This window comes from Ceratotherium simum, chromosome 9, assembly GCF_057802395.1.
Source record: "Ceratotherium simum simum isolate JZ-2026a chromosome 9, ASM5780239v1, whole genome shotgun sequence".
NCBI classification, from domain to species: Eukaryota; Metazoa; Chordata; class Mammalia; order Perissodactyla; family Rhinocerotidae; genus Ceratotherium; species Ceratotherium simum.
Genome location: NC_141908.1, coordinates 49285921 through 49304123, shown reverse-complemented (window position 1 = coordinate 49304123; position 18203 = coordinate 49285921). Strand labels below are relative to the sequence as shown.

At 40.2% G+C, this 18203-nt stretch overlaps 1 protein-coding gene across 5 annotated transcripts in view; it reads left to right on the top strand.

Annotated features, from left to right (window-relative positions):
* The window catches only part of LRP2 (LDL receptor related protein 2), a 203479-nt gene that overhangs the window by 51767 nt on the left and 133509 nt on the right, over nucleotides 1-18203 (top strand). For all 5 annotated transcript variants that reach the window (XM_087435357.1, XM_087435356.1, XM_087435355.1 and 2 more), the window contains exons 5-9: nucleotides 7411-7521; nucleotides 7844-7960; nucleotides 9147-9263; nucleotides 10493-10645; nucleotides 12467-12586. In XM_087435357.1, coding sequence (XP_087291483.1) covers nucleotides 7411-7521; nucleotides 7844-7960; nucleotides 9147-9263; nucleotides 10493-10645; nucleotides 12467-12586 — 618 coding nt within the window. The remainder of the gene's footprint in view (nucleotides 1-7410; nucleotides 7522-7843; nucleotides 7961-9146; nucleotides 9264-10492; nucleotides 10646-12466; nucleotides 12587-18203) is intronic.

Sequence of the window (18203 nt, the reverse complement as noted above, 5' to 3'; positions counted from 1 at the left end):
GGTATTTTTAGTTATTCTACTGTCTGAGAACTATTTCTGAATATATATATATTAAAATCTGTGAAACAGGTAAAAGCTCATTTTCCCTAAGTTATTTTACTCTTTAATCTGGACATCTGTAAAATAGCACCTGCTGTTAAGCAGCTTGTCAATTAACTTTTTTTTTTTTCAAGAACAGAGAGATTCAAAACTGCACTCCATTTTACTTCTAATGGGATTAGCATCAAGGAAAACCCACTCAAGCAGAGTCTAAGATAAACATCAGAACAATGCAGCAATTATGAGTCATTCAATTAATATATTGCAGTGACTTTTGGTTGCTCAAAAATAGTACGTTTTTTTCCCAGTTAAGTAAACAGATTATTTTGTTTTTTATCAAGTACCATATTAGAGTGATTTTGGTGTGAGTAAAACTATTGCTAATTATCATTGGTTTGCAGCACTTCTCTTTTGTTCCTTAGGAATGCTAAAGAAAGGGTAAAATCCCTGTCACAATGAAGGCTTTCTTGCTGGTAGTCAGCAGTATGTGGTCTGCCTGTAACTGGGGCTGCTTTGTCCGTGAAGTTTTATTTCCACCGACTTTCCTTACTTTAGAATTTACATATTTTCTTTTATACATCTAACTGCTGAAACTGCAACCGGGGAACAGTTGGAGGGAAATAAAGACGATGGTTAAAGTCATTCTCTGGACTCATGTTGAACATGAAGAACATGTTGTTCTTCAAACTCAGTTCCACGTTTAAGCTGCCCAGCGAGCCTTGCTCTTAGTATCCTCTCTCTACTTCAGATGAGAAAGAAGAAGCAGAGAGACTGACTCCATCTTCCATATCACATCACAGATGTACCTTTTTAGCATTCTTACAGTTGACGTAGGATTCAGAGCCCTGAAACCTTGAGGAAAGAGAAAAATTTCTTATTTACTCTCCATCATACAAGTGCGTTATATCTCCCATCTTTTCAAAGACCCTAATATCCCTCTCAGCTGTTGCCCAATTTCTCTGCTCCCTTTCACAACAAAGTTACCTAGAGTTGTCTTTAATCACTGTCTCCATTTCCTCTCTCTCTTTCTTGAACTCACTGAAAACAGTCCTTCATCTCCGCCAATCTCCGGAAAAAATTTTTTGTCAATGCCACCAATGACCTCCATTTTACTAAACCTAATGCTTCTTGTTCACATATCACCTTATCAGAGAGCCAGTCCTCACTGTCACTCTTTAGCATTCTACCCTGCTATATTTCCATAACACTTTTTTCTATGTGACATTTATTTTAATGTCTATCCTTCCACTGTCCCAAATAAAATGTAAGTTCCATGAGAGCAGGGATTTTTGTGAAGTTCATCACCTTATCTTTAGTACCTAGCACTCCTGTACATGTGCAATAGTTATTTGTTGAATGAAATATTGAAAAAGATGTGGGAATTTCTACTTCACTTGTAATTTTGTTTATCTCTTTATCCAATTCTTAGCACAGTATCTAGGATGTTGGGTTTCAATAAGTGTATGCTCGATAGAATAAAATTCTAAGTGGAAGGCAGCACTCTTGTAGAATAACTGACTTCTAGCACACTGACGTTTAACCAGCAATGATTTGCTGATGTGTGCTTGATTATCTGGGGCCAGGTTCCCAGCAGGGGGCCTGAGCCACACCATTTCTAGTTGTGATTTGAAAGTGGTCACTCTAAATCTGGGGTGCAGCTAGTCTTCCTGTCTCCTCCTTTACACTTTGCCTGTTTGTTCTGCCCAGATGAGTCAGTAGGGATAACTGTAAGGAAGAGATAGTTATGGGACCAAGGTGCTGCGTGGCCCTAAATAAAAACATATAGCCCCATAACTCCTTCTATATAGAACCAGTACCACTAAATCTGGTGCACATTATAAAAGTTTGTTCACCCATGAGAAACCATCTTACTTCTTCGCACTGTTCCTTGGAGCATTTAATACACAATTTTCCATCTTGTTGCCCAGTTACTCCTCTATTGGGGCTTATGTGGGATTTTTATTATTTTTTAAGAATTTAAAACTATGTCAGTCTTTACCTCCTTTGCAGATTTTGGTGATACCTCTGTGTGTGGGAAGAAGGAGGTATTATAGATCCACATTCTTTGGAGCAGGCTTCTCAGGCACATTTCTAATTTAGGTCTAAGATCAGGTCACCACAGATAGGGATTTGGGACTTAGGACCCAGTAGTTCAAAGAGAGCAGGATAAGAAAAAATAGATAACTTAATGTGTTTCCCTTTTTGGCTCAGTTTCCTGAAAGTTTCCTGAAAGCTTGCTCGGACTAAACTTGTTATTCTAATGCTACTAGCCCCTGGGATGACCATATTTGCTTTCTCTTTCCATGGTACTGAATTGCTATTTCCATTTTATAAATCTGATTAGGTTTATGCTTTTTATTTAAAGGCACTTCAAATTATTTTTGAAAAGAGGCAGGAAATGCTTCGCTATTGTTCTCTTGTATATTACTGCACTCCCTAGGTGCTAGTCCTTGATGGCAGTCACTTCAGGGACTTGAATTTGACTGGGGTGTGGGGCCTGGGTCCCCTGCTACTTGGTGGTCTGTTTTTTTGATATTGACTCGCTTGTTGTCCTGGTACTCCTGGAAAGCTGTTTCCTAGCATAGGGTTTCCTGGAATTCCTAGATTATACCAGATTGAAGTCCTTAATAGAATATTCTATAAATTCCTGAAATCTGGAGTTGGCCTCACTTCTCCAGACTTCCCAGAGTGGAATGGGAAACTGAATGGAAGAAAGAAAAACTTTTTTTCCCTTGGGTACTTCTTCTCTTTCTTTTCATACTATCTTTTAAAAATGTTCTATTTCCTTTCATTCAGTTTCATATTTTCTTCTGTAATTTTTTGCTTCTTCCTATTAACTTATCTGAAGCTTATGAACAGTAGCTATATCTGTTGTAGTGGTTAGAAACATGCATTATGGAGCCAGATTGCCTGAATTTGAATTCTAACTCTCCAACTTACCAGTTGTATGATCTTTTTCAAATTGCTTAACCTCTCTGTGCCTCAGAGGGGCACATATATGAAATCTATAAAATGGGAGTCACAGTAGTATCTACCTCATAAGGGTTGTTACAAGGATGAAATGGGTTCATACATATTGAGTACTTAGACAAGTTTCTGGCACATAGTTTTCAATACATGTTATTGATGATCATTATTGTTATTGCTTATTTAATTTTGTAGGTAGTACTTGCAACTAAGTGCTGGTGGCCAAACTAGTAAACTTTTTCCCGTAAATCATTACTTTGACTGGATTAGCCTGCCTTGGAACCAGAGTAACATAGAGTAACTTACAAAGGATGACTCTAGGACCTTGAAAAGTCCGAGGTGTCTGGGCAGGACTTGTATCAGAAACTTCTTACTTTCCTTTAAATCTTGGCTTAAGTTTCATAATCTATCTTTAAGATGACTTTTCTTTTTCTTTTTTTTTTTTGTGAGGAAGATCAGCCCTGAGCTGATCTTGGATGATCTTGGCATGGATGTTCCTCTTTTTGCTGGGGAAGACTGGCCCTGGGCTGACATCTGTGCCTATCTTCCTCCACTTTATATGGGACGCCGCCACAACATGGCCTGACAAGCGGTGCCTCGGTGCCCGCCTGGGATCCGAACCCGGGCTGCCAGCAGCAGAGCGCATGCACTTAACCGCTATGCCACGGGGACGGCCCCTCTTTTTTTTTTTAATGAGGAAGATTGGCCCTGAGCTCACATCTGTGCCAATCTTCCTCTACTTTATATGTGGGATGCCACCACAGCATGGCTTGATGAGCGGTGTGTAGGTTGGTGCCCGGGATCCAACCCCAGAACCTCAGGCTGCTGAAGCGGAGCATGCAAACTTAATCGCTATGCCTCCGGACTGGCCCTGACTTTTCTTTCTTTATAATCAATTAGTTTTCTTTTCTATGTTCTTTTGGATGTTTTGTGAAATTCTGAAAATAGAAATCATTTACAGCCTTCCTGTCAAGATAATAAAGAGTAGTGCTTGATATTTGTATCTTACTCTGCTGTGAATGATTTTATTCTGGGAGGTCTAGGAGGTCCTCAAACCACATCTTCCTCCTTGATTATGTAAACAGAACTAGAGCATGGAACTTTCTTGCTTGAAACTAAATCATTAGCAGAGAAAAAATTTTAAAAAATTTCAAGCGCCAATCTTATATGTATATTTGGGGGCAGCCCCCGGGTTGGGGGAACAAACCTGTTCGTGTATCATTTGGAATTTGAAGAAAGTAGGGAAGGGAGAGGGAAGAGGTTGTATGAGCAAGGGTGTGCTTGCATTTTTGTGTCAGATCTGGGGCTTAGTTAATAGTTACTTGTCAATCTTTCCATTAAGACAAAACTTAGTAGGGTGAGTTTCTCTGGTGTTCTTGTATATTGTCTCCTCTCTTATTACACTTTCCCTTTACTTAAATCCTGCAGGATATTTTAGCTACATATTGGATTTAGTAGCTTGGGAAAAAGTTTACACTCAAAGTTGCCAAGCAAATAAACCAAAAAATAAGATTTTAAATATCCCTCAATACCAAAGTATTGTTTGGGATTGTTTCCTGGGATAGATTGAAGCTCATTAATTAACATCTTTATTTATTTATTTATTTATTTATTTATTTTGTGAGGGAGATCAGCCCTGAGCTAACATCCATGCCAATCCTCCTCTTTTTGCTGAGGTAGACCGGCTCTGAGCTAACATCTACCGCCAATCCTCCTCCTTTTTTTAATTCCCCAAAGCCCCAGTAGATAGTTGTGTGTCATAGTTGCACATCCTTCTAGTTGCTGTATGTGGGACGCGGCCTCAGCATGGCCGGAGAAGCGGTGTGTTGGTGCGCGCCCAGGATCCAAACCCGGGCCGCCAGTAGCGGAGCGCGAGCACTTAACTGCTCAGCCACCGGGCCGGCCCAAATTAACATCTTTAGCAGTTAAAATCTTTAAGGGAGGTAGAAGCTGCTCATTTCTCACTTTACTCAGTGCGAACAATTTGGACCTGTTCCCTCTGTGTGTGTCTCTAAAGGGGAAAAAACTTTTGGAAACAGATTTGCAAATATTTTCAGTATTTAGTAGAGTCAGCGAGCTACATATGCAGTTTTTCCTGTGGGCGTACACCTCTGGTTAACTATGCACAGAAGAGACCAGAAGGTGTGCAAGGGTTGAGGCAGGTCCTCGGCTGATTGAGAGAGATTCAGTATCAGCGTGGATGGAGACAAGAAAGCTGTTCGTTTCTCATTCCGAGCGTCAAACTGCTGACCTCTGACCATTCCAATACTCTCCCTGATGACATCAAGCTGGCCTTGTTGTTTGCTGGGGGAATGAGCCCTGTCAGTAATCTTCTTGTCATGTCAGTGGATATTGTTTTAGTTCTTCCCTTTTCCAGTTTTATGGCGCTGGCTCTCCAAAAGCAGGACAGGGAGAGCAAAGGATCCAGGCAGCATATTTGTCCGAGATCCTACATGTCTACAATAATCACCTTGAATGAGGTAGTCACAGTCCAAGCTCAAATAAATTTTCCTCCTGACAGATACCTTATCTATTGCAAAGAGCTGGGTTTTCTAAGATTTCTCTCCTGCTTGCTGATGCTCTTAAAAGGCTAGATAACACAACGACTCTAGGAGCTATCCCGGCACGCAGGGGGAAGGGAACTACTTGCCGGACTCAACTGGCCTCTTGCATCTCTTGAAGGGAGAATTAATAAACAGAGTTGTGTGACCCTTTGAAGGCACATTTGCAGTGCATACCATCTCAGTGATGAAAAGACAGCAGCAACCCTAAACGCTGGCTGATTCTCAGACTATTAAAAAATAAAATAAAATTCAGAAAAAAATAAAAATTTTAATCAGCGATTTTAAAATTCCTTCCATTTTAATATATGATTGACTGTATGTAACTTTGGCAATTTAGATATTTACAGACACTTCATAGACTGGTTTTGAACTTCTGGAGATGAGAATATTTGTGCTTATTCCTTCACTATACAAAAAACGGAAAAAGATCATTTGAGAATCCCTCTTTTTTTAAAGTGCAAGTTGTTAACACAGGACAAATTTAATACAGTTTCAGCACAGAATTTTGTGCACTGCTCCTGCCTGAAGGAGAATTTGGGACTATCTGAAGAATTATCTGAAGTATCCATCTATATCTGTAAAACCTCAAATTGGGTTCTTAAATGCAAAATTGAGCCTCAAAGTGAGACTGTACTGTCTGGTCTTTGAGATCTTAACTAAAACATACCTTTAATAAAAAGAAATCTGAAGACAATCTGAGATTCATTATGAAAACAATCTTTAATGAAAAAAAATAGTCAGACCAAGAAAGATATCATACTTGTGAGAAGGAGGGTATTAAAAGACCGTAAAAGGCAGAAGTTCAAAATATTTTTAAAAGCTTTTTAACTCAAAAGTTCACCAGTGATAACTCAATAGCAATATCGAGCATTTCTTGAGCACATTGAGTAATGAGCCGGTCCCTATACTAACTGTTGGGGATTCTAAAATGAGTAAGACAAGATCCTTGATCTCAGAGGGTTTCATTATGTCATGGGGGAAACAGATAAACAACCAACAAAATGAATCCTACAGTCAGGGATCATGAGAGAGACATGTTTCAAGTCTGGGGAAGCAAGGTGAGGAACTGACAATGCATTATTTCTGCAAGGGCCATCCTGATTTTTCACTGTGACCTAGAAAATCAGCATTAAGCATCTAGTTAACAGCAGTGAGGTGACCGTAAGTACATAATGTGGTAACAATTTGTGCTTGTAGAGCACATAATGCTTTTCAAAGTGTTTTACTAGACATTGTCTTTTGAGGTCCTTCTACTGTGTGAAGTAAATTATCCAAATGTCTGGATAAGGAAGTAGTGACATAGAGAGGATAAGCAGCTTGAGTAAGAGTAAATAGCTACTGAGTGGTACCCCAGGTCCCAGGTCTCCTGAATTCTAGGCCTGCTTTCTTTCTATGACCCTCCAGCAAAAGAAATGGTCTTTCATTTCCCAAAGTGTGTGTGATGGGACATTAGTTTCCTGCGATGTTATTTGTATTATGTAAAAGAAGGTTCCACTTTGAAATGTTAAATTCCTTCTCATTCTTCAGTTCTGAGCTCACAAGTCACTTCTTCAGCGGAGACTTCCCTGGGCTCCCAGATTCCTCTACTCTGCACTCTCACTGCACTCTATACTTCCCCCATTAGCACACAACCCAGTTTGTAATTTGCCATTTGTGTCATTATTTGATTAATGTCTCTTTCCGCTATCCAACTGTAATCTCCATGAGGCCAAAGACTGTGTCTCTTTTGTTTACCAATATATGCTTAGCATTTAGTATCTAGTGTATAGTAGTCACTCAAGAAATGTTTGCTGAAGGAATGTCTTAATTTAAGGTTTGTGTACTATTTCCATTTTTTCAGAATACCCAACGTGTGCGCAGCTTACTTGCGCCAATGGAGCCTGCTATAACATTAGTCAAGTATGTGATGGGAAAGTTGATTGCAGAGACTCCACTGATGAAAACAACTGCAGTAAGTAACGTGCACGAGATGTGCAGTGGTGGGCTGAAGCTGGCTTATACTGGCCAATTATGCACATTTCTTCTCAAGTTTGTATTCAGTATATTCATGTTGGTAGCTTGAAGTCAGCCATGGTGGGAGTATTTACACCATGAAAATTGGCAAACACTGTAAGTGAGGGCCTTTTTGTTCCTGGAAAACTGGTTGTTAAACATTTACCAGCATACTACTGCATAATCAGAGATTCTTTTTAACCTTGAGACAGAATCTTCTTATGAGATTAAATGGCTATAGTGGAATTGAAATTCTCTCTTTTCTTTCCCTTGTGTCCCAGCTAAGATCTGCTCACAGAACGAGTTTCAATGTGGCGGTGGGGAGTGCATCCCTCGTGCTTACGTCTGTGACCATGACCATGATTGTGAAGACGGCAGTGATGAAAATTCTTGCAGCAGTACGGTGATTTCCTTATGCTGAGTCATGTTGTTAGGAGTGCTTTTTTTTTTTTTTTTTTTCCTACCAGTGTACCACTCTTTTCAGACAAAAGGGTTACTATCTGATGGCAGATGGAGCCAGAAGATTATTTAGAGCCCGTGGCATGAACCTCAGCAGTGTTGCTAGACCTGGGCTCCTTTATCTCCCAAGGATCTGTGTAGATTTGAAGGGCTGCTGATGGACAGTTTGCATTCTTTCCTTAGGCTACAAGGATAACAGGGTGCATTGTATCACTGGACTTGCAAATTACCCATACCTCAGGAATGGGTCTGATAACCTCGATAGTAGAGTGAGAGAAGGACTTGAAAGGGATAAGAAGGTCCCTAATAGTGATGGTCCTAACTCTCCTCTTTACTTTGAAATTCTTAGCACATTAAAATTGGATGGTCAGGAGAGTTTCAGTGTGGTGCAGGTGGCTTTTGTTGCCTCCACTTTTTTCCACTCTGACTCTACTTTTCTGTCCATGCTGTTGCCTGCAACGCAAACCTCCTCTCTCTAATTGTTGTCACCTCTGGACTCATTTTATTGGACTATGTAGTGTGAAGTCTCTGTGAGAGACTAATTCCAGTAAGTTGGCAGCTTTTTGTGTCATTTATTTACTGGAATGTATGATTTTTCTCCACACATGTTTTGATTGGTTGGTACCCATGCCTTAGGGATTGTTAAATATTTTCAGTATCACCCTAATTTTCTGTCAGCCATGCCTGATTTCCTTTCTGGGCTTATTTCAGTGACTGTATTAAAGAGAATGTGACATCATGGAATGGGTGACTCAGAATCATTTGGTCCTAGATAGCAATTACAGTGCTTGTGGTAAAGTAAGAGAATGTCGGACATTTGCGTTATCAGTCTGCATTCTCTGTTCTGTGTCAACCTATGGCAATACTGTCTTATTTTTAATCTTGAGAAACACAGCGTGGCACCTGAGTTTCTTTCCTGGACCCAAAGCTGCTGTTATCTTCTCCTCTTTCTTCTCCTCTTCTTTCTCCTCTTCCTCCTTTTTTTCACTTTTGTTAAGATACTTAAGGGACTAAATTGACATAGAAATTTCAATTCCTAGGATCTCAGTTTAGACAGTGAGGTGAGTATTTTGATTTTTTCCAAGTGGTTTGTGTCTTTGGAGTGCAGCTTTTGTTTTCTTCCAGGCTATCAGACCTGCACAGGAGACCAGTTCACTTGCCCCAATGGCTACTGCATTAGTCAGAATTGGGTTTGTGATGGAGAGGATGACTGTACAGACGGTAGAGATGAAGATGGATGTGGTAAGGAGGAGAAGAGATCCTGATTGAAAAGCATTTTCTTGAAGTGTTTTCCAGAACTTGTTTTTCCTACTTTTCTTGTTAGAAATGATCTGTGTGACAAGCAAGTCTCAGGATTGCCTGGGTTTTAAGGGACTTAGTGGGTGATGAAGAAGAGGTGACTCCACTAGCTTTTCCTAAAAAGACCCAGAACTCAAATATAGCATAAATTATAATTTCCTCCCTCCTATCATTAAGGCAAAATATATAGGACAATCTCTCCCCCTTCTATAGCCCACTCTGATTTTTCCCTTTAAGACTATTTATTTTAACCAGATTTATCTATGTAAAAGAAGTAGTCTGGGGAAGGAGAGAAAATAGGGAAAAATGTGATTTGTCTTAGACCTCATAACCTTTAAAAATGACTTTGAACTTCGGTAACAGTTCAATTTTGTTCTGTTTTGAATTCGGATTTCCAAACGAGTCACTGACGTCTGGTGGTGGAAGAGAGGCCACATGGGAACATGTGAGATGGAGCTAGGGATTGGTAGCTGGAGGAGAGGCTGCTATCCAGGGAAGTATTTAAAGATTCTATGAGAAGGAAATTGCCAATGAAATTCATCCCTTCACTCTGCTGTAATCATCAGCAGTACCTCCAACAGTTCAGAAGTTGCTAACACCCACACCATAAAGCAAGTTACTTGTACTATTCCAGCCCCAGATATAATAAGAGTGATACTTATTCTGGAATATCCACTGGTTCACATTTTAGTGTTCTCTAGGAAGTAGTCTTCCTACATTTGGGTTATAGTTTTTCTTACACTGTTGACATTTTAGTAAACAAACAAAACAAATTAAACAACCAAAAAAGACAAAAATAAAAACTCAGGAGTCCTGGTGTTACCTTGATAGTCCTAGTTATATAATTCATGATTTAAATAACTCAATCTTCTTCTAGGCATTATTAATCTAGTTTGTTGATAAAATTAAGGCCCATATCTTCATATTACTCTTATTACCTGGCTGGAGGCTGTCTCCCCTACAAAGAGTGGAACTTAAATAATTCCATTTTGCCACTCCTTAGAATCTCAATAAAAGGCCAATGGAAGTTAGAAACTACTAGTTTATTGTAAAATATAGGTCATTTGTAGAGTTCTCTTGTCTACCTGATCTATATCTTCTCTTAACTATGGATTGAAGAAGAGCTGGCTCTACCTCTCATGTGGCCTGTAACTTTTCTTTTTCCCCCATAGAAAGCAGCACTCATCATACTCATAAATGTTACCCTGGTGAATGGACTTGTCCAGGGTCTGGAAAATGCATCCCAATTGGAAAAGTTTGTGATGGGACTCTGGATTGTCCAGGAGGACAAGATGAAAGCAATATCACTGGAGGACAAGATTGTGGTGAGTATGGAAATTTATGTGGCTAGCTTTCAGATAACAATGTTTCTGTTTTTCTATAACAGATTCTCAAATACAGAGAGTATCAGTTGGTGTTTGCATAACGAACTATCCCAAGACTTAGTGCACTTAAACCAACACTTATTATTTCTCCCAGTTCTGTGGTTTGGCTAGGTAGTTCTCCTGGCCTAGACCAGTGCACTCACATGTGAGGATGTTGAAGTAAAAGCCCTGGCTGGTCCAGGCTTGCTTACACGGTGGTAGAAAGGGCAAACTCTAGAGCACAAGCTCTTTTAAGCCTCTGCTTATGTCATGTTTGCTAAATGTCTTATTAGCCAAAGCAAGTCACTTGTTCAAGCCCAGGTTCAATGGACTGAAGAAATAGACTCCATCTCATGATGGGAGGAGCTTCAAAATATTTGGGTCTCCCTCCCACTGCCACCCAGGGAGAATGGTTTATTTATTTATTTATTTATTTTTTTTTGTGAGGAAGATCGCCCCTGAGCTAACATCTGCCAATCCTCCTCTTTTTGCTGAGGAAGACTGGCCCTGGGCTGACATCCTTGCCCATCTTCCTCCACTTTATATGGGACGCCACCACAGCATGGCCTGACAAGCGGTAAGTCCGTGCACTTAACCGCTTGCGCCTCTGGGCCGGCCCCCAGGGAGAATGGTTTTAATGGCAATTTTGATGACTCTAAAGGTGTTCTGGAGATTTTGTTCCCTGGCTTTTACTTATGGAAAAAAGTCTTTCTTGGCAATACTGAAAAACAAGATTCTGGTTCCTAGGATATATACTTGAGTTAGTTTTTTTTCTTTTTCTGTGGTTATAGAATATTCTCCTACCATCAACCCATCAACTCTGTGGACAGAATACAATTTATGACCTTGATTTCATGGATAGTACACTCTCTAAATTATCTAGTAGCTGTCTAGAAGTGGCCATGTAACTGTAACCCTAAGGTTTTTTTTCCTGAAAAAACTTGTAAAAATATGCAGAGACTTCTATGGCTTTTTTTTTGTTTGTTTTTGCCATTTCGTTTGGGAGCTCTTTTAAAAAAACTATAAAAATTAACAAGAGATATACAGTCATAGTACAAATATTAGAAAATAAAAACTAACAAAAAGAAAAAAAATATAGTCACCTGCAATTCCACCACTTGAAGCTAGCCGTGGTTAACATTTTTAGTGTTATTCTCAATCCAGTCACTTGGGAATTCTTGGCCCCTTCTGCTATGTAGACACAAAGTGCTGATTTTTCCGTAAACAGCACTTAGGATGACATATACTTGCACATAGTTATAACTTATAAAAGCACTTCTTTGTTTAAAATATGAATTAAGCTTTTATTGCATAATATGGCAGTAAGGCTTGAATGGTGACAGATTTTCTGGGACTCTACTGCATGCTTACTTAGCTTTTTTTTTTTTTTAGACATTGATTGTGGAGTTGAGAATTTTTTTTGTTGTTTTTTTGATTGGCCCTGAGCTAACATCTCTTGCCGATCTTCCTCCTTTTTTTCCTTTTTTCTCCCCAAAGCCCCAGTAGATAGATAGTTGTATGTCATAGTTGTACATCCTTCTAGTTGCTCTATGTGGGACGCCGCCTCAGCATGGTTTGACGAGCGGTGCTAGGTCCGCACCCAGGATCCGAACTGGTGAACCCTGGGTGGCCGAAGCCAAGTCCGTGAACTTAACCGCTATGCCACCGAGCTGGCCCCCTTACTTAGCTTTTACTTTTGAAAAAAGAAGCTTTTACTTCATAGGTAAATCAGTCTTGTCCACAGGTCACCATTCATTTAACAAAGTGTTTTTCTTTGTTTAGATGTGAATTTGTGTCCTCTCTTGGGCTGTGAGTACCAATGCCACATGTCACCACATGGAGGGATGTGTTATTGTCCCCCAGGTTTTATTGTCGACCAAAAGAGCACTCGCAACTGTGTCGGTAAGTGACAGGTCAGAGCGCCTGGTCTTTTGTCACAGTGCTTGCGGCACTGAAGGGTTCCATGATCTCTGGCATCAAGGAGTTTGTACTTGTGGATAGGAGTGATGGTCTGTGTAACAAAAAGCAACACAGTCCTCACAGAAAACCTGGACAATATGAAGTTTTAACTCTGAGAAGCTTTTGTGAGGTTCACAAGGCAAAAGAGTTCTGTGATGAGTGAGTTGACCAGCTACATGTATACCCTTCTATTACCTGAGGTTGGAGGTGGTCTTTTTGTGTTTTTTTTTAAGTATTTGGAAGCAGGGTTGGTACGGCTATACTTGGCACGGCTATAACCAGTAATATCTGCAACCATGTGTGCAGATACTGACATCTACATACAGCTGTCACATTCCTCCAACAGCCCTGGAATACTCTGCAATCACGCTGGCAGGTTTTGGCACATGGCAGCCAAACCAACTGGTGGTGTCCCCGAATGCCACCACTGCTGGGGCCTACCTTGAGGCAGGGTGCCGTGCCCCATCTCACAAAAGTCTGGCTGGTGTCCAGGAGGGTCCAGGAGGTTGTTAAATACTGAAATACTCCCATGTGGCTATTTAGCCTTGAACCCATCAAGTACCCTACCCTGCTACCCTGGCTCTTCTCCAGGATGTTCAAACTTCCCCAGGATCCAGCAACTAAAGAGTGGTCACTTGACACAGCAGAAGATCACCAGGTCACTGCTCCGCTGACCATGTCAGTGCCTATGCTGTGCTGGTTGTTCCTCCCACTGATTTTCACCTCTACTTGAAGCTAACATTCAAGAAGAAGAAACTCTTATCATGCTGCTTCCAGCTAGTGGCTGGCATTGAATTAGACACCAGTGCACCAAATATTTCCCACACCTCTCCTATTTGAATTGTAAGAATGATTTCTCCCACTGAAGAATTTTTGATTCTGATGTGAGCCAGCTTTGCATCCCACTGTGATTAGGATGGGGTCTTAGGATAGGAGAATTAGACGTAGCCAAGTATCATCAATTTTCAGTTTTTCGGGATTTGAACGATGAATTTTTAATGCTCTGATTTCTTTTTCCTTCTTTCTAAATTTTTATATGTGAATAACAAACATATTAGCAGGAAGTGACCAAAGATGTTTAAAAAAAACTTTGCTTTTACTGGTGTTGGGAAAAGGCATCTGGAAGGCAACTGAAACGATTCATTAAAATTAAGCGTGGTGGTCATCTATGGATCTCCAAAAGATAGATGATTCAGAATTTTCTCAGAATATATGTGTTCATTTGATATGCTTAGATATTTGAGATTCTTCAGTGCTTTCTGGATAAAAAAATAAACATGGCATACGCAAGAAATACTTTTAGAAAAGTGTTTCTTCGCGCCCGTACTTAACTGCTAAGCCACGGGGCCAGCCCTAAAATATTAATATATTTTGGCCAAAAATATTGAATTTGGATAAACAATGTAGTTATTCTGTCTTTAGTCTCAGCTCATGGCTTTCAACTTAATTATACTTTATTAAATATGATTTGTCTTTTTTTTTTAATAATTTTATTTATTTTTCCCCCAAAGCCCCAGTAGATAGTTGTATGTCACAGCTGCACATCCTTCTAGTTGCTGTACGTGGGACGCGGCCTCAGCATGGCCGGATAAGCGGTGTGTTGGTGCATGCCCAGGATCCGAACCCAGGCTGCCAGCAGCGGAGCGTGCGCACTTAACCGCTAAGCCACGGGGCCGGCCCCAAATATGGTTTGTCTTAATAACTACAACTCATAGCCAGAAAAACTTTTTTTTTTTTTTTTGGTGAGGAAGATTAGCCCTGAGCTAACATCCCTGCCCATCTTCCTCTACTTTATATGTGGGACGCCTGCCACAGCATGGCTTGATAAGCAATGCGTAGGTCTGTGCCTAGGATGGGACCCTGTGAATCCTGGGCCGCTGAAGCAGAGTGCACAAACTCAACCACTACGCCACTGGGCTGGCCCCCAGAAAAACTTTTAATGCCAGAAATAAACTCCAGTTTACAAATTAAACTTGGAACTCTTGAGAAAGTCTCTTCCTCTGTGTTATTGAGAACTGTAACAATGGGGCTCATTTATGTGTCATATGCCAAGAAAAACGGGATTTTTCTGTCTGGTAAAGCAATGCAATTGAGGTTGTCTTTGCAGTGTTCAAAGTAATTTTGGGTTTCTAGTATCAGCACCATGTCCCAGTGTTTGCCCGTGATCTGATTGCTCCTCTTAAGTTATATTCACCATGACATGTTAAGATCGAGTGCTTTATGCAAGTCAGGACAAGAGATCTTGAAGACTCAGAGAGAACTCTGAATTATTGAAAAACACCCCCAAATTTCTAATCATTTCAAAGCATTTTATAAGTAAAACATTATGATCTGCAACTGGCCTTAGATGAGACTACAGGACACTTTTTGTGTTTTATGATCATCATCATCATCATAACATTGGGAATACATTCAGGTAATTTAAAAATACTTTTCACATGAATGTCCTTATTTGTTAGGTGGCTTTCTGCCTTTGGAAGCCCTGCCTGTGCTTCCTGGCATCACTGCAAGGGCAGCATCCCATTTTCTCAGAGTGGTGCTCATCTGTGGGTGTGAGGCTGCTCCTTTGTCTTTGGCAAATGTCAGCCTCTTCCACTCCCTTTTACTGCCACCCAGCTGCCAATCCCTCTTCCAGTCTTGTAGTTTTCTAGGCATTTTCCCTTTCTTTTAGCAGAAAGGGGATTCCAATAGAAATACCAGAAGCCACATTCTCAGTATTACATCAGCTTTCTCTTTTTTATCTCTCTCAATCTCCAAAGAGCAGTTGGGAGGGCTGCCTGGCCACGGGAACTCAATAGGTCATGAAATCTTTTCAGTAAAAGTGAATTGCTCTTTCAGAATCCCTAGTTCAGTCTTGTGATGCCCCATAACCTGTTCTCAGTCTGGAGTCCAGATAGCACATTTTCAACATCTTTTCCAATATCTAAGTCTGTGTTGAGGTTTGGGTTATATTTCCAAGTGTCTAGAGCTTCCTATATGTCAGAGGTCTAGGCCGCTTCAGTTTTTTTTCAGCCTTTAAGAAATGAAAAAGTGTCATAGCAAGGTTTCTACATTTAACCTATTAATGATTGTAATACAGAAAATTGCAATATTATTCTGTGCACAAGATAATTTCAGAATTTATAGAACACATTCGGTTCATAGTACACTGGAAGTAGTGTGGTATGATACTGGGGTACTAGTTTTAAGTTCCACGGCGAACATCTTTCAATCCCTTCGGTATGTGCTTGGGACTTTAGTACAGATAACCTCATTTGGAGATAAGCTCAAATGTATACGTTTGAGGGCCTTTGTGAATACGAGGCCCCCTGACATATGCAGAGACCTTTTCTGGGACCTTCTCTGTCCTTCAAGAATCTATCATTTGCCCCTAAGTTTTGAAGCCGGGTTAACATTTATTTCAAAGAAGGCTATATTTTGCTCTCTTTGTGAAGAGAGATCATTAGTTTCAATACATGACATTATAAAACCAGTTATACTTGTTTCCCCTGAGCTTTTAGGGAAATTGTTTTGGTTTGCTCTTGCAAGCATTTCAGTTCAACAAATACTCTCTGTATGGCTGTAATCCCCTGCATGGTTGACTCATTACAGAGGCTTCAGGTGTTGGAAACCTATGCAACATTTATCATCTTAGACATGGCTCCCCAGTGAATGTCTCAGTGGTAATCAAAAATAAAATTGAATAGTCCTGACACGAAATCTTGTGTCTTTCTACCGTTTGTCTGCCCCTGGTAGTCATGACCTGGCTGTGAAGCCTGTGTGGTGTGATGAAGCAGTTTGCCGGGGTTATTTTTTCTGACTGACGGGACATGCTGTTTGTTGATGAAATGACATCGTGGTGCAGAGTTAGGGCAGGAAGGTCATTCAGCATGGTGGGATGTCACACAGCCAGATGCTTCAGAGGGTGTCCAAGGGGGTCTAAGCTAAAAACGAGTTTTTGAATTATTTTCAAAGCGGTGTTTATTGGTAAGAGGGGATGAAGAATAAAAAAGAAAGAAAAATAAAGGTAATGGGGTGGGAGGGGGTATTGTAAAGCAGTGTTTTAGTGTTTTATACAGTTTCTACTACCTTTTCTACTCTCAAGGAAAGCCTCAAGTCGTCTTTTTTCTTCTCTTCACTTTGGCTGATGATGGATATTAATTAGCCTTCATTTTTCTCCATAATGGAGAGTATAATCTTATTCAGTCCTTAAAAGTGACAGTGATTTTATACACCCATTCAAACCTTGAAAGTACTTATAGCCCAGGTGATAGGAATGGTATTTGCACCCCAGAATTCCTAGTTAGGACTTCTCGACCTTTGGTTTTCTTCTGTTTAACCTCAGAACTTCTGCTCCCAGGGTGACTCCAGACCCTTAGGCATAATCGTATTGGTCTTGCATTCAAAGTAGGTCATGATATTCTGGGAGTTTGAGGGCGAATGTCCTGTACTTTCATTCCTGCTGAGGCGAAGCCTCAGTTGGCACTTTCTCAGGGCTGAGGCGAGGGCATGGGAGAGAGAGAGCAATGCAGTCCTTTTATTTACACCCACATGTCTTTTTACCTTGTTTTGTCCAAATTGGATTCATTTTTTTCATTGGTTAGTCACAGTCCTTGGAAAGAAAGTTATGCTGGCCCATTGTTGTTATATTTGGTCCAGAGGGAAAACCGGACCCATTAGCTTGATCCCAGGACTTTCCTGGGCTTTCTAGTTGGGAAGTCACGAGATGGTAGGCCATCCAGCAGATGTGATAGAACCCAATTTACAGCTACTATCTTTGCTGCAAATGTAATCAGATCCTAGAAATCTGGAGAATTCTAGACCTGAGGGTACAATGGATTCAGGAATTGTAATTTACTTGAGACTCTCCTAGCCTGAGGTCATGGGAACCCTGTTGGTATAGGCTGTGGAGGTCATCCTCCCAGGGAGGGTGAAGGAGGTGAAGAGTGGATGTGAACTTGGAGGGTCAAACAAAATATTTGGTACCAATCTACCAAGGATAGGACAATTTTTGTACCCCTTAAGCTTTACAATCTTTAAGAAAGACTATATCTTATATTGTTCTTTTCTCCCCATTTTGTATTGTTTATGTATCAGTTATGTTGAATATATTGGACTTTCAACAAACACATTAAATAAATGAATAATAAGTTAATGAATAAGCAGAAGAGAAGACTTTTCCTGTCTTAAAAATAATTTTATTGGTTATGATTTTTTGACATCAGAGGAAAGGCAGCTGGGTAACTAGACCTTTCCAAATACTTTATTGCAGTCACAGATTTGTGTTTTCTTGAGGGGCTGGATATAAGGCAGGTCTTACTTTATTCTGAGGTAGCACTATCCAATAGAACTTTCTGCAATGTTGGAAATGGTCTGTATCTGCACTTTCCAGTATGGTAGCCACTAATCATATGTGACTGGAAATGTGACAAGTGTGACTGAGAAATTGAATTATTAATTTTATTTCATTTTAGTTAATCTAAATATAAATTTAAGAAGCCACAGAGAGCTAGTGGCTACCATATGGGAAAGCACAGTTTTAAAGGGAAACATTTACACCAAAATTCAGATGTGTTGTAAA